A 16,960-nucleotide genomic window follows, 5' to 3' on the forward strand; every position below is an offset into this window, starting at 1 on the left:
TCATGAACCCTAAAAATTTACTCTGTAGGAAAATACTTTCTAGAAAATGAGAAACTTAATTAAATAAAATAATAACTTTAATTTGGATCAAATAGTAGTAGTTTCGATGAGATTTTTAGAAGTCTTAGAGAACTAGGAGTCATAGAATAGGGGTGTTCGGGAAAAAGTCAATTCCGGAATTATTAGAACTAGTCAATTAGGTTTAAAGGTTGTCTGTAAATTGTAAGGGGTTCAAAATTAATGCAAGTACGAGTTCTATACCTACACAAAACTCTTGCTCCATAATGAGATTTTAAGGCAGTTAAACTTCCCGGCTAAGTGGTTTCTACCTTTATGCCAACTCTCATTTCCTCAAGAGTAGTAGATATATAGTCTCATTGGATGTAGTAGATAGAGTCTCCAATCTTTGCATCAACCTCATCGTCTCGTCCTTTATACTCATTGCTCTTTCAGTTGTACTGCTTCATCCACAGATTTCTAGTGGCATGGTTTGCCCATACTTCTTTACCGAGTTTTTCCCAGTATCAGTAGAGAAACAATTTGTGCATCCACAACGGACATTTCTATTCCCATGGCCGCAACTTTGAGATCCTCCCTCTTGACCTCTACCTCTATCAGCCTTCACCCTCTAGAGGTTTGTTGGGAGTTGGCATTTATGTCTGATACATAAGTCTTATTCCACATTCTGCCACCTGAAGGAACTACAAGTTCTGCTCATAACACAGTAACAAATGTAACCTCATATGAAGGATCACTCTCACTTAACAAGTTTACCCGTACAGAGTTATGACCAGGGCCTTGAAGCAATCAAGCTACTTGTAGTTCTTCCTATTGCCTACTGGTTTTCTTGTCATCCTCAGTGATTGGGGCATAAATCCTAATCCTAACTTCCAGCTTGATTGTATCTAACTCTTCCATGAAATCTGTAATGGGTTTATTTTGAAGTAGTAAAAATTAATAATTGGCTTCCCTTGTTGATTGAAGAGTACGTGGAATTCTTGTAACCTTTGCAGATGACTTCAGACAAAAAAAAAGAAAAGAAAAAAACACAGTTTGACTCCTTTGGCTTCATATTTTCCAAGTGGCATCCTTAGTATGCTCAGCCAACTCACCATGGCTTTCATGAGTTCAACTTGATGGATATTACCTTCTCAGTTGAGCGATGTTCAATGTTGAACATTTGAACTAGTGCAGAAATCCAAATTTTAATTTTATGTTTCAAAATAGGGGTGGCACTAAGCCGAACCAACTCACCCAAACTCCAAGTTGAACTGAGCTTGAGCTTTATCAAGTTCAGCTCAATGGCTCATGAGCTGACTCAAAATTGATCTTTTTATTATAAAATAACCATTTAATATAAGAGGAAAAGCTAAGAGGTCAAGCTGAGTCATGATTTGTACTGGAACTATGATGGTTGCCAAACTGAGCTAAGCATGGTATTATGTGGAAGCTCAGGGATGAGGTTCATGCCTGAGCATCCCAATGCTCAACCTGAGGTCAAGCTCAAGGATGAGGTTCTCAAAGGACTAACCTTGTCTTCTTTTGGTAGGTAACAAGAATCGACTCTGAAACTTGAGACTTGTCCCGTAATGCATATGCAGAATATTCACTGATTTATTCATTTTTGCTTCTTGATTTTTTGTGCTAGTGATAACATTCAGAATGATTATTCATGTTTCTTATCCCCATTGGGTTGGGCTGCAACCAGTACTGAATTTTTTCTTTCTTCACACTAATCTGTTGTTTTCTTATTTGGGAGTGATTATCCTTCCATGGTCTATGTTTAGCAGTTTTCTTAGTTATCTGCTGCATTTGGTGTTTTTATTAATTCTTCAGAAGTGTATTTATCATTAGGAAATTCTTATTCTCATCCTTCTTTTGCAGGTCGACCAGAGTGCCTGATGCAGAAACTGATACCAATCCAATCGACCGTTCCATGGCTCATCTTCTGTTTCATAGGCCAACAGAGCCATCTGTAGGGTCATGCATCAAGGAAGGAGCTCCCGGATCACCAGTATCTACAAATCCTGAGAAGCTTGCACTAAAACCCAAATTGGAAAATGTGGGCCCAGGAACAGAGTGCATATCTGACAGTAAAACAGGCAACCAATTCCTCACTCCCTCTGAAATTGAAAGACCACCACCACCAGAAGACCTTCAACAGGGGAATATCCATAAAGCAAGTCCATGAAAACTCCCAAGGTATCAATTTCGAACCTCTCTGTTGATGAGCATGATTTTAATTTGGACATTACATTAATTTAGTGTTTCAGTGGTGGCGGTGTGGGCTGATATCATTGAGATGGTTTTGATTCTCACTTGTCAGCGGATTGGATCTCGGTTCATGGAGATTTGAGCAACTCTATTCTGTTTCCTGGTGGTTTAGTATCTTTCTCGTCTTTTCTTAGCTGAGCTGCTGTCATTAGTGCTGTTAGAAACAGGTCATGGTGCAGGAGAAAAAAATTAATGCATCAATGACCGATATCAAGCTGTGGACCAACCAGAATATTTCCTGTCACATATTTCTCAGCAGATTGAGTGACCTGTACCATGTATGTGTAAACCAAAATCTTGTCAAAACCATAGGTTATACGATTTGGCAAATTTGATGAGGGAGTACAAGATTTAAGAGAGAATAAGATTATATAAATATATGAATAAAATGTAGTAAAGATACACATCTTCCTCTTGAAGTCAACCGATGGGTGTGCCTATTAATTCTCTCAAGCCACATTTGATTCTTTCAAGTGTAACTCTGGGTGGCTCTGATGATATTTGTAGGGTATCATGTGAAATCCAAGTGTTGTCTCAATCCGGTTACCGTTCTAGGAAAAGTTAGAACCTCACCATTTTTGGTAAAAAATAGTTTGTTCATTTAAAATAGCATCAATATGATCTTTTTGTGTCGGTGTAACAAGGAGAGGAGAAAGATTGAAAGAGTCGACAAAAGAAGAAATGGGTGTGGAGTACAAAAACATCATTTGGAACATGAGCAACAACATTCAAAACCGACAAAGGGTCCTAATACCACCTATCCATTCTTGATGACTTTTTTTGTGTTACAAAAGCTTCAAATCTCATACCTATGTCTCCCCACGGTCTCCAAGTTAATTACCTCATTTGCACATAGGGTTCATGTGTTGGAGGGGACCCACCCCTTCTTCTTTCTATCGATGAAAGGGACTAACAAAAAAAAAAAAAAAAGTTCAAAATTTTCTCTCATCACTGCACCTTCTTTATCCACTCAACATACTCCCCTTAACTGGAAAGGAAACCCTTGTCCTGTGTTTTTTCTCTCCCATAAAAGGATGATTCAGGCAGCACTTCGGAGACTAGGCCTGGACACAGACTGATAATACCAAGTTAGAACAGTTAATATAACTAGACTCCAGAGTCATCGAGTCACAAAACCAACCGTTTCTGATAACAGTGAAGAGCCTTCGTCGTTTCACACATGTCCTCGTATTAGAATGAATGAGGAAAGCACAGACATGTGCAAGCGGGACTCGGTTGAGTCAATGGAGCCCAATGCCTTGTCCAATTCATCTCTTTCCCTTCTTCGGGTATTTTAAGCCTTTTTTAAAAAATGGTTTAGATCCAATCGAAAGCAATAGGAAGGATAAAAAAAAAATTAATCATTATAATTTCCAAAAATAATTAATAAAAAAAACATTTGATTATTATCTATTTTTATTAACTATTTTTAAAAATAATAATGGTCAAATTCTCATTTTCTTTCGGTGAAAATAGTATCATCATCGGTAATCCTAGAAGTGGGTGACGTAGTGTCTAATTTGTTTCACTTTCTCCATAAAATTAAGGGTCTGTTTGAAACTGTTAGAAAAAAAATAAAAATTTAATCATTATTATTCTAAAAAATAGTTAGTGAAAATAAGATAATAATCATATTCTCTTTTTTACTAACTATTTTTAAAAATAATAATAATCAAATTCTCATTTTCTTTTCTTTTCCACGGGATTCAAAGGGACCCTAAGAGAAATGTAAAATGTTGTAGGCTCTCTTCTGGTCTAGCCGTCAACCTGCCACATCATGCAGAAATTAGAACAGAATTTTGCAAGTCTTGTTTATGACATCAGGATTCCATCTAATTTCATGAATCAACAGAGGGAAAAAATATTACCTGACTCTCTTTCAGCCTTAACACAAGCTAGTATTTACAGAAGCATCTAAACATAATATTAGACTACACATGGAAAGTAATTTCTTGAAAGAAATGTTACAGACATGCATGCTTTTGTTTTCAAACCCACCAGTGAATTCAAAAAAGAATCCTCGACCTTCATGTGCATCATGAAACCATTACACAACACAACGATAAGTGACATGTGAGTCAGTAATATCACCATCATACATGACTTTCACCACTTGTCCCTTTTCAAGCCCATAGTATCTGGCTATTGCATCACTTTGTAACATGCATGGAAGCTGTAGAAAAATATCATGACTTAGCAATTGGAAAAACAAAAGCAGGACAGTGAAGCCACAATACTTATTCATGTAAAATATAAGTCTATGATCATCATCAGTTCAAAAGGTTCAATAAAATCACCAGAAAAAGAGAGAAAAGAAGCATATAAAATAACTATTTAAGTGACATGACTAAAGGAGTTAAGATACATGTATGCTGAAACTGTAGTTCCGACTTGTACAGCCTGAGGTGCTGGATGATGTAACCTGTATTCTACCACCACCTCAGACCGTAGAAGCAAGGAGATACACATTCAAGGTGCACAAATCATTATTGTTAGCAAAAACCTAAAACAGAACTGTGTGGAGTTATGTATCACCAACACCTACCAACTTAAAGGATCAATAAGGCTGCCTTAGAGCTAGAACTTTTTATCTGGCAAGACGAATTACAGTATCATTGGCAGAATAAGGGCAACAAAATGAGAAGATTAGTGGTTCAATTTAAATGGGAAAAACACAGAGTTGCCAAACTCTGAGATTTCTATACATTTACCATCTGAAATCAATCCATCGTTGCAAGGGGGCAGCCTCCCCTACATATGCCATGTAGATGGTATACTGCCTCTGAGCATTACAACAGTGTATATGAAGCATTATCCCAAGACATCCAGTTGTGGAAGCAGGAGACATGAATAGCAAACGAGAAATTTTTAAGGGATATATTACGGGTCATACTAATAATGAGAAATTATTAGGGCAAACTTTACCACAACAACTTTCACCAAATGAAATTGGACAAAAATATGATTGAGAATCAAATGTTGAGGAAAACCGACTCAGTCGCCAACTCAGTAAGGTGGTCAGTCTGGTTGAACCTGATTCAACAAGGCCTGACCACCAATTGAATTGGTACTAATGTCATCAGACACCATATATATTTAAATATATATAGGGGAGAAATTTTCCCTAATCTACATGATGGGTCAAAAACCCCTCGATCTGCATAGAAAGGGGGGGTCACCTTGGGCTACGCTCCCCCTCCTGTTTTCTGTAATAGAGGGAGGGATCACCTGCCCTCCCACCACTGCACCTCATTGCAGTGAAAGGGGGAAGAGAGGGGCCTTTGCCACCCTCTCCTCCTCTCTGTACAGATATAAAGAGGTGGATAGAGAAGCGGACAGGAGTTGCTGCCCACTTCTCCCCTCACCTAGTCATGCAAGGAGAAATATCCCATGAGAGCCTAACTCGGCTGACTAGGCCAGGGCAGCCGCTACACAGATCAAATAGGAAAACACAGCTTGACCAATGAGGTTTTGACCCATTTCTGGGTCTTTGACTCCCTACCCAAAAGAAACCTCAGGTCAAGTTCAACCAAGTCTGGCCAGGGTCAGATAACACTGGTTCAGGGCTTTCAATGGAAGTGAACTTGTTTAAGTTAATAAATATTAAAGCCTACCATTTGCTAAAGAAAAATAGTACAATTACCAAAGTTTGGCAACTAAGATAGGAAAAAAAAATAAAAATAAAAATAAAAATTGCACCCTGATATTTTAAAAAGATAGGTAAAAACAAAGTGCCAGATTGGAAAATGCAACAAGATCTCTGTTTGCCTGTGCTTGGAAGATTATATCCCCAAAAACAGTATCCCTGAGTCTTTCCAGAAATACCAAAGCAATATCCCCGATATTTTCTATGTATAATATTTACCAGTTCACACCATCCAAAAACATATATACATGTCAACAGACCTGCTTGTCTTCCAAACTGTACTTGGTTAAAAGCTTCTGTTTTTCCTCAGGGGAGAGTATCTCATGGCATGGCTTTAAAATATGCTTTGTGATATTCATCAATAAGTCAGTAATCTGAAGAAGACAAAAGATAGAACAGGAGTCAATGAAGTAGAATAGTGAATCAGAAACGTTGTCATGGGAAATACTAATCTGTGGCCACTACAGAACCGAAAAGCAATCTCACATTATAAACCCCCACATGTCACTATTGAACCAAAGGATCAGAAAAACATAGAAAGACTTTCTTTTATTGAATAACCTTAACTTGGAACTTACTTGAAAGAGTTCAATTTTGAATTTCCATTCTATAGTGGCCTGCTTGGCTTGCGGTGTCATTTTGTTTTGGAGGACAAATATCATAGGAGTAATGTTTTGCCTGTCAGCCAGAATGTCACGGATGGCCGATAATTTGACAACATCAGTACTGAAGAAGATCACTAATATCTGCAAGTAAAAGGTACCCGTTACTAATTCATGGACCTGATCTGTAAATTTCTAGAAGGCAATTGTCAGCCTCAGTGACAAAAACTGCCACAAGAGAACCTTCACATCAAACAATTTTGAGTTGCTAGTCTCAATAATAATGTGTTTACCATTGCTAGACTTATAAAAAAAATATAGAGATAAACATATAAAAATTTATTAGCTTCAAATCTACTCAAGAAGATAAAGCAAAGGCAGAAAATCACAAGTTACATTGCATGGAAAATACTAAACCTCGCAAGGTTTCTAAATATAAATCTTTATCAATTATATACAATGCAAACCAAATTACGCCAAATCTGGTGAACTTGGCCTCCAAAAAGAAACCAAATGTGGACTTCCAATTCTATTGGACCTAATTGAAAATCAAATAATATATCAATTAGAATCTGGTTGCAAAAATGTCTTATCCCCCTCGACCTCCAATAATGAAGACTTGGTCTCCCCCCCCCCCCCCCCCCCCCCCCCCCCCGGCCGGATACTTTAAACTAAATTTTGACGGAAGTGCATTGAGTTGTCCGGGACCAGCTGGCTATGGTGGGGTTATTCACGATGATAAAGGGAATCTCCTCCTTTCCTTTTCTGGACCTATTGGGATTTCAGACCCACTACGGCAGAGTTATTAGGATTATTTAATGGCCTCAAACTGTTCCATCAAAGGATAGTAAGACCGTTATATGTTGAAGGAGATTCTCAAGTCATTATCAGTTGGGGTACTAAGAAATGTAAACCGCCTAGGCGTCACTGGAATCTTTTTGATGATGTATGTATTTTAACTTCTCAATTACAATGTATATGGAATCATATTCCTAGATCCGCTAATCACTTAGCGGATGATCAGGCTAAATCAGGTGTTTTTCTCCAACATCTTGTTGTGGAGGAAGGTCCTGTTTAGTTAGGTTTGTGTGTCTCTCTCTCAGTAATATATTTCACACTTTTCCTAAAAAAAAAAGAGAATATATCAATATTGTTTTCATCTCACAAAGATAAATTTGTATCTTTTGTACACAAATCATACCAGACCGGGTGATAAAACCAGGTTCAACAGGAACCAGCCCCATATCCAGCCTGAAAACGTAGAAACCTGAGGAAGAGTGAAAAACAAGCTGATGCAGCCAGTTTTTGCAGTTCATCTGACTGACCACACAAACTTGGTCAGGACCAGACTAGTCTTCCCTCCCCTTTTAAACTGTGCACAGATGGGGAAAGCCCCTTTATGTCTGCAGACACATGGAGAGGTTAGGAAGACCCTCTCCCTTCCCCCACCTCTTTGTTCCAAAACAGAGAGGTCCGGGAGAAGGGGGCAAGGCTTTGCCCTACCCTTTCCATCACTTTCTGCCAGCAGGGGCGGGGCCCTCGGCCTCCCCACTACCAAGTGGGATTTCACGGGGAAGATAGGAGCCCCTAGCCCCTAACAGGGGAAGATGAGCCCTACTTCAGAGCCTTGGAGCCCTACTTCAGAGCCTTGAACTCTATATGGAAAGATTTTCTCACCTTTTAATCGTCGAAAGGGATTCAGTAGTTCTTATTAGTTAGGCAAGCGAAAAGAAACGCCCAACTGTGACAGAATTGAGATCCCGACCTTGGAGATTCAACTCTACTCGGGAAGAATTTCCCACCCCTCAGTCATAGAAGAGGGGTCAATAGCTGTTATTAGTTAGGCAAGCAAAAAGAAGTACCCAATTGAGGCAGAGTTGAGAGCCCTACTCCAGGGCCTTCAACTCTATACAGAGATTTTGTTCCCTAGCCATAGAAGGGATTTTCAGTTGTTATTAGTTAGGCAAACAAAAAGAAGTGCTCCCCTAAACATTTCTTAATGTATTGATGAAATTGAGGACTTGTGCAAAAACCCAAATGTATCTTAGCAACAAACCCTAAGAAGTACAAACGGCATAACTGAAACTTTAGCTAGGGAAGGGATCCGTGGTAACACCTCATTGTTGAAACTCCAATTCCCTTTTGATGGTTTTTTATCTAGTTTTTGGTCTCCCTGGCCTCTTTGTTTGTTGTTTGCTTCTTCTTGTATTCTTTGCTCCATTGGGAATTCTTCCAATGGATTCCTTTTTTTTCATTGTTATATGTGTGTGTGTGTGTGTGTGTGTATATATATATATAGACACACACACACACACACACACACACACACACACACAGAGGGCTAATCCAATATGAAAAGTCATTTGGTGCGAAACAACTATCTCAGCCATTTCACATGTTTCACACCAAATGGTTTTTCATATTGGATCTGTCGTGTGTGTATATATATTGTAAAGTTGGGTCCAAGGCCTATCCCAAAATGACTAGCCAACTTAGGAAACCTCTTTTCCAACTAATAAACTCAATATCTTTGTATTCACTAATCGATGTGGGACTATTCTTTAACACTCCTTCTCACGCATAGACCCTCTTTTGTGGCTCTACAAGTGGATAATTTAGGTGTAGGCCCTCTATTGAGGCTCCACAAGTGGATAAGTTTAGGTGTAGGCCCTCTTTTGTGGCTCTACAAGTGGATAGTTTAGGTGTAGGCCCTCTTTTGTAGTTCTACAAGTAGATAGTTTAGGTGTAGACCCACATATGAGTTCCCGCTCTGATACCATGTAAAGTTGGGTCCAAGGCCTATCCTAAAATGACTAGCCAACTTAGGAAACCTCTTTCCTAAGTAATAAACCCAAGATCTTTGTACTCACTAATCTACGTGTGACTATTCCTTACTAATATATATATAAATAAATAAATAAATAGAAAAACATTAAATGGTCTCTATACCTGATGCTCTCCATCCTTCAATTCTTAAATTCTTCATTATCTATTCTCCAGTTGTTTAATCTAATCCTCTCTGCCACTTGTTTGATACTCTTGTCAGATGTACATTTTCTTTTTTTCCTCGCTAAGAGTCACATCTCCAAGAAAAGGAGAAGAATGACTAAACTTATATTTATGTGATAAAGAGTTGAGGTGCAACGAACTAGGCATTTAAGCTGGCTAACGAGCCATCTAGCTGAGCAATGTACAGCTCAAGCTCGGCTCAATTTGGCAAACAAGCCAGACTGAATGGTTGAGCTTGGATTAAGCTCAAATTAAACTAAGTCGAGCAAAACTGGCTCGATTCAATGCCAACCCAACCTCCAACATTAGTCAGGGTCTGAACTTGAGTGGAAGAGATAGAATATGGAAGAGAGAGGACAGATAAGAAGAAGAAGAGAATTCAGAAGTGCTATAGTGCACGGTACTCTTCTTAGAGGTCAAAATTCGACGTCCTCCTTTATTAAATATATCACTTAACTGAAAACTTAGTACAATAATATAAATGCTTGTCTAAACCCAATTACTTATATCTTCTAGTATAAACATGATTTTAACCCAAAAATTGAAATCAATGTACATTATAAATAGACGAATTCTCTTCTAACCATAGAGGGGAAAATTAAAGTAAGCAAAGTACTCAAAATAGCCTCAACACTTACAATTTTAACATTCCCCCTCAATTTGGAGCATATATATCTAGAACCCCCAACTTGTTACAAAAAATCTGATGATCTCGTTTTCCTAAAACTTTAGTAAACACATCACCCATTCGATAATGGACTTCATATGAGGAGTAACCACCACTCTACTCATGACAACATCTCTGATAAAGTGACAATCAACCTCCACATGTTTAGTCATTTTCTGAAATACAAGATTACTTGCAATAAATATGACAGTTTGATTGTCACATTATATAGTCATAACCTCTTTAACAGCATATAGTCATAACCTCTTTAACAGTATATAGTCATAACCCAATTCTTTTAACACAAATTTCACCCCTAAAAGATCACTAATGATACGAGTCATGACTCTATATTTAGCTTCTGCACTATAACGGGCAACTACAACCTATTTTTTGCTTTTCTAGTTCACTAAATTGCCTCCAACAAACAATCTCGAAGTACATTTTCTATCCAGTTTAGAACCAATATACTCTGCACCAGTATATCCTACAATATGCAAATGTCTATATAGCTCATATTACAACACTATTCCTGGGACACCCTTCAAGTATCGCAATATTCTCAATGCAACTTCTAAGTGATTCTTTCTTGGGACACTCATTGCAAAGATTATATAAGCTTGCCTACCAACCACTTGTACTTAGTCTTATCTCTAAGCTGATTATTGTTCTCTTCATGAAGATTATGGCCAATTTCCATAAAAAATTTACAGGTTTAGCTCCTAGCAACCCATATTCATGTAGCATATCAGTCACATACTTTATTTGAGTCAAAAGAATACCTGTCCTACTTCTTGTCACTTCGATCTAGAGAATAACCGTCCTTAAATCCTTGGCTAGAAAGTGATTTGCCAAATGTTATCTTACCTCGTCCATACCTCTTTGCCACTACTAGATAGCACTATATCATCAACGTATCCAATTAATACTACAATTTCAGAGGACCTCTTCAATACACACAATGAGGGATCAAAGTGACTTCTTTGAAATCTCAAGGACGTAAGGATATCACCACACGGCTGAGTTTCTTGAACCACAATTTGGGACTCTGTCTAAAGCCGTAGATAGCTTTATGCAGTTAAGTTGTGGAGCCTAATCAATGCCCTACACTTAATCGGTATGCAAATCGCAAACCCGGGGTGTGGGGGCAAAGCCCCCGCCCGGTCCACGATATATTCTATTGTTTCATAAAGGACAGTTTGGGAATTTCACTTTTGTAAAACAGTTGCCCTAGTGGCTGCAGATCTTCAATCGCCATCTAGTGGGGCCTCTCTACATTGAAAGAGATTCTAAAATTGTTATCAATTGGTATGCAAAGTCAGCTCCTCCTCCATGGTGACACTGGGATATGTTTTTTGATATATGTAATTTAACTTATCTTCTAAATTGTAATTGGAAGCACATTCCTCGGTCAGCTAATCATTTAGCTGATACTCAGGCTAAATTTCATTTAGCTGATACTCAGGCTAAATTAGATGTTTCACTCCAACACCTTGTTGTGGAGGAAAAAAAAGAAAAAGCGGCTACCCTAGTTTTCTCTTTATAATTGGGGGGGTTTCAATTATTGATCATCCGAGGAGCATCAGTTGTGGCCAAGAGAAGTTAGAGAAAAAAAACACCTGTAAGTGTGTGAGATCTCTCTTGTAAACTATTTCATCTTCATAGTGGAGTATTGCAGCAGCGGAAGACAGGACGTAGTCTCACCTTGAGGTGAACTTGTATAAATCTTGTTGTCTTTTTCGTGTTTGTTTTTTCCTTCTTCTGCGTTTATTATTATAGCTCTCGTTAGTTTGGAATTAGGGCGTCTAATTCCAAACATATGCAATTGACATACTTTTGCAATCTCCCCTGAGCAACATACCCGAGAGGTTGTTCCACATACATCTCCTCATATAAGACTCCATACAAAAAGATATTTTTTTATATCAAGTTGGTATAACAACCAGCCCTAATTAACAGTAATAAATAACAAAATGAGAACAAAAGATAACCTAACAACAACAAAGGTCTCAAAGACATCCACACCATAAGTTTGCGTGTAACCTTTGGCCTCGCCTTATATCTCTCAATGGAACCATTAGCCTTATATTTGATGGTATACACCCACTGCCATCTTACTATGGTTGCGTCAAGTAATGCCTTGCCCAAAGTCATGTTTGCTTATCAGTCAAAGCTTTCATCTCAACATCTATGCCTCATTTCCAACAAGGTGACACCAGTGGTTCCTACACTAAAGAAGGAATAGAGCAAGTAGACAAGGATAACACAAAGGTTTTAAAGGAGCCTAACAAGTTATCAAAGGACAAAAATTTTGGTAATAAGATGTTTGGTATTTTTTTAGTACAAGCACGAATACCCTTGTGAAGAGAAACTGGACGATACAAATCACTTACCGCAAGAACAATGAATGAGGAAGGCGTTAGCAAGGGTGGAGGAGGCATTGTAGAAGTACTCTTGGAAGGCATTCGTTGCTTGTATACCTGCAATGGCCTTGGAGATTCTAGAAAAATTGTAGGAACCAACACAACTCTTGGAACATCATCCACAAGAAGCGAAACAACAACCTTAACATCCATAAGTAGAGCAGCAAACTCAACTAACAGATAAAAGAAAGGAGCATTTTAAAAAAGGTAACATCTGCTGAGATATACATTTTCCAGATGGATGGATTATAGCATTTATACCCCTTTTGAGAATGTGAATATCCAAGAAACACCCATTTAACAGTTCTAGGGTACAATTTATCAATGAAGAAACAAGATCATGAACATTGCAAACAAACCCAAATACACGTAGGCAAAGAGGAAATAACTCACTATCAGGTTTGAGAACATGTAGTGGTATTTGTCCACCATGTACAGAGGATAAGATCCTATTAATCAAGAAACAAACTATGGGGAACAACATCACCCAATTTATATTTAGGAACTTTCATTTGGAACATCATTGTGTGAGCAACTTAAGTGGGTGGCAATTCTTCCTCTTAGCAACACCATTCTATTGAAGCGTATACACACATGAGGAATGGTGAAGAACACCATTCGTAGTACAAAAAGAAACAAACTTATTGTTCATGCACTCAATCTCATTATCAGTATGCAACACATGACATGAAGCACCAAACAAAGTTTTTATTTCATTATAAAATTGGAGGAATACATAAAAAACTTAGATTTCTCCCGCAAGATATACATACAAGTTGTCCAACTATAATTATCAATAAAGGAGACAAAATACTAATAACCAAAAAAAGAACAGAACTCGACATTGACCCTATACATCTAGGTGAAAAACCTCAAATAGATTACGACTATAATGTGGATGAGAAGGAAAAACCGATCTATGGTGCTACCCAAGCTAACATGAATCACATTAAAAAGACAAGGTAGAAGGCAACTCTAGAAACAACTAATGGGCCTTCATTGATAGTAAATAGGTGATACATCTCAATCTCCTATAGAAACCCCTATAGCTCACAAAAGTAATCTATGACAGATCTATCTCCCCTTTTTTAAGGCAAGCAACTGAGCATAAAGCTGATATACTCAAGATAGGTTGCAAAGGCATCCTGAACATATAATGACCTGTTTTGAGCATATAATGACTCAAAAAACAGTCCAAATTTGTTTTGAAGTCTCACACAATTCATGACCTGTCTCTTAAAACTTACTTTCATACTATAGAGCAGCCAGGTCATTAACCTGACTATTTTCAGCCTCCCTAAATGGCTCAGAAGGGCCTCTCAAATATTTTGTTTCTCCCTTCACCTTCAAGTAAATTTTGACAAATTTGGGCCACCTAAAATAATTTGAGCCACTCAACCTTTTAATAGTGATAGCAAAGGCATCCTTCCCTTCTGAATGCACACTATCTTTTACTAAAAAAATAACTTATCCAGAATCAGACAAATATTTTTTAAATACTTTAAATAATCAAAGAAACTGCATTCAGCCACACAATTTCAACCAGAATCACACAAGCATACCAAATTCCCTATACAGATGATGTGGGTCCCACACAGGACTGATAAATTTAGGACACAAACTCATCAACACCACAACAAAGCACAATAGAAGGTGTAATATAGCATGAGATCACTTCAAATCACATGATTCCATGTAAAACAGGAGAAAACGCAGTTCAAGCACTGTTTGGGAAACTACCCAGACAGAAATAGGGTGGTAGCCACAAACAACCTCTAGGAATACAAAACGTAGATAACTGCTCAACAGGCAACACAAGCCATCAACCCTAGAGCTATGGCACGAAATAAGTAAAAAAGATCTAAGATCTAAGATCTAACCTTTAATCCAAATCAGCATAGAATTGGAGAAACCCCCTCTCTAGAGTAAATGCAGGGTGAGAAGGGGACAAAAACTTGATTAGAACTTTATTTCAGATGGATATTTTGCTCTAGTACCATATAAAATTGAGTGGAAGCGATAGAACAGAGACAAAAGACGAAAGAGAGAAGAGAATTCAGAAATGTTGCAGTGTCCACCACTCTTCTCAAAGGTCAGATTCGACCTCCCTCTTTATTAAATAGGTCTCTTAAGTGAAAACTTAGTACAATGACATAAATGTCCTTCTAGACTCAATTACTTATATCTCCTAGTATATATATCATAAAACTTGAAAATTGAAACCAATGTACAACATAAATAGACAAGTACTCTCATAACTCTAGAAGGAAAAACGAAGTATGTAAAATACTCAAAAAACCGTTGAGACTTACAACTTTAACAAAAGGAAGTTCTTCTCCCCAATCTCTTCCTTCTTTTGTTTTATGTTTGAAAAAAATAAATGACATCATCCCAGGTAAAATGGTGGTCAAGAGCGATTGCTTTGGGTTTGATTGACCCTGTCAGGTCACCAGGACGAGTATGATGATATTGATTCAGACCAGATTTACACCAAAACTCATAAACTTGGCCTTTGAAAGAAACCGAATCTGGACTTCCACTTAAATTTCCCAAGTTGAGAATTACAGCATACGCAACCGTTGTCATCATTTCATAAAAATCTGTTTCCCTGTTCGAATAAAATTTCGCCAAATAATTGACATTTTAAGGTGATGACCTAATAAAAATGTTAACTAGCAGTGAATAGAAGAGACCATAAAAGCTAAGAAAAATCTAAGAGTTCCCGGGTCTAAGACTACTTTTGGTTGGATGTCAGTCTAACAGATGAAAGCGCAAAGGCGAAGCTTGGGTGGTGATTGATGAAATTAATGTGACCAGTCAGCATTACAAACGATAAGCACCTAAAATATCAGAAAATTGCAAATGGAAATGCTGGGAATATTAGAGCTTTAAAATTGTCAACTTGTTTCATATAATCCACCTCAAAACCCTTTTCCTATTCGTTTCCAGCATGAGACCACATTCGACAGCTTATAGACCGCAATGAATAGAACCCAACACATTCCTAAACAATGGTTCCGCTGAAAATCTCATCTCGGAAATTTAAAAAACAAGCATATAAGAAAGCTACGCATGCTTCCATCGGTAGTCAAATCCTAAACAGAAAACTGGCTAGTGCACGAAAGAGGTAACTAACCTTCTTGGACGGGTCAGAAACGAGGGAAGTTGAAAATTTCAGATCTTTGGGATCGATTACTTGACCGTACCGAGTTCGGAACTCGAGTAATGATAGGTTGATTTCGGAGGCATCAACGTCGTAGCCTCTATCCTGAAGCATCTCCATCAAAGTCCGGCGAGCTAAATAGTATCGATGGCTCTCAACGCTGCCATCGTCCACATAGTTACATATACAACTTCCCGTGTCCATTCCCGCTTCTTCTCCAGGCAACAGAGTCGGCACCTCCACTTCCCGCGCAGGAGTAGGGGTAACAGGTTCGGTTAATCCCGACCATCGAGACGGTAATATTTTATGAATATCTTAGATACGCTTGGAGACTTGGTACTTCAAGAGGAGTTTTTGAAAACTTTATGGCCATGCAAAAATAAAAACCTAATCTGATCTGGTTAGGTTTGGTAAGAAAAAGATTTTTTTTGATTTTTTGAAGGGTATGAACCTCCACTACTTGACATGAATAAGGGTAAATCCTGATTAACAACAAAATTTCTGCTTAGGTTAGATGTTTAACGACTAAAGAAAACACACAAAAAAACTCGAATTTACTGAGGACTTATCTGAATCAATGAGGAAGTTCTCCGTTACAACTTGTGTGGGCTAGAAAAAGTTCTACTTGAATGGCTTACATGGCATGAACTTGCATATCTTTTATCTTTACATATGAACTTAGAGCAGTTTGATTATGAACCCTAATTCTTGTTCTGATACCATGTTAAATTCTAGGTTTATTGCTTTAAAATTTACTTTAAGGTGAGAGACAAAGAGAAAATAAGGTAGAAATAAGGAAGAATAAGAGTTGGGATGGACTAGTGGTACAGAGGAAGAACTAGAGCAAGAATATAACCAAAAAGAGAACTTCGGGTAAGGCATCCCAAGTCAGAATTAGATGTTCTCTTCCTTTCCTATCATCTATAATATGTGTCTTGTATATGAACAAAAAATAATATGTGTCTTCTATATCTGAGGCATATAAACAAGGATTGAATTGGCTGACTTGTGAAGTAAGGATTATTAAGAATTCTTTTTCAAAAAATATTTTTCGATATGTGAAAATTGGTTATATGGTAAAATTATCAAATTACCCTTTCCTTCAAAAGGCTATCAAACTCTCACAGTTTATAACATTCGTAATTAACTAAGGGATAAAAATATGGAAAGACCCTA

The 16,960-nt window shown here is 37.8% G+C and overlaps 2 protein-coding genes across 4 annotated transcripts in view; one reads left to right on the forward strand and one right to left on the reverse strand.

Annotated features, from left to right (window-relative positions):
- Window positions 1-2,653, forward strand: part of LOC137958443 (protein LNK2-like) — a 29,682-nt gene extending 27,029 nt beyond the window's left edge. Inside the window, exons 7-8 of one of the 2 annotated variants that reach the window (XM_068805457.1) lie at window positions 1,885-2,202; window positions 2,274-2,653. In XM_068805457.1, coding sequence (XP_068661558.1) covers window positions 1,885-2,191 — 307 coding nt within the window. In that variant the 3' untranslated portion in view covers window positions 2,192-2,202; window positions 2,274-2,653. The remainder of the gene's footprint in view (window positions 1-1,884; window positions 2,203-2,273) is intronic. The other variant, XM_068805456.1, reaches the window with a different exon arrangement.
- Window positions 2,654-4,129: 1,476 nt separating this feature from the next.
- On the reverse strand, window positions 4,130-16,079 carry LOC137960220 (DNA-directed RNA polymerase V subunit 5A). Of its 2 annotated transcripts, XM_068807769.1 has the most exons (5): window positions 15,758-16,079; window positions 12,592-12,678; window positions 6,499-6,666; window positions 6,181-6,294; window positions 4,130-4,447 (listed from the first exon to the last, which is right to left on the reverse strand). In XM_068807769.1, the coding sequence occupies exons 1-5, from the start codon at window positions 15,986-15,988 to the stop codon at window positions 4,322-4,324; spliced, it is 726 nt and encodes a 241-aa protein (XP_068663870.1). In that variant the 5' UTR covers window positions 15,989-16,079; the 3' UTR covers window positions 4,130-4,321. The 2 variants fall into 2 exon arrangements, with proteins under 2 accessions (XP_068663870.1, XP_068663871.1); XM_068807770.1 differs by lacking the exon at window positions 12,592-12,678 and having other exon boundaries at window positions 15,758-16,077.
- Window positions 16,080-16,960: the final 881 nt, after the last annotated feature.

Source organism: Aristolochia californica, unplaced genomic scaffold (genome assembly GCF_029961685.1).
Source record: "Aristolochia californica isolate CCGP_79_NKW_82.1479 unplaced genomic scaffold, dmAriCali1.0.hap1 SCAF_3, whole genome shotgun sequence".
In the NCBI taxonomy this organism is placed as follows: Eukaryota; Viridiplantae; Streptophyta; class Magnoliopsida; order Piperales; family Aristolochiaceae; genus Aristolochia; species Aristolochia californica.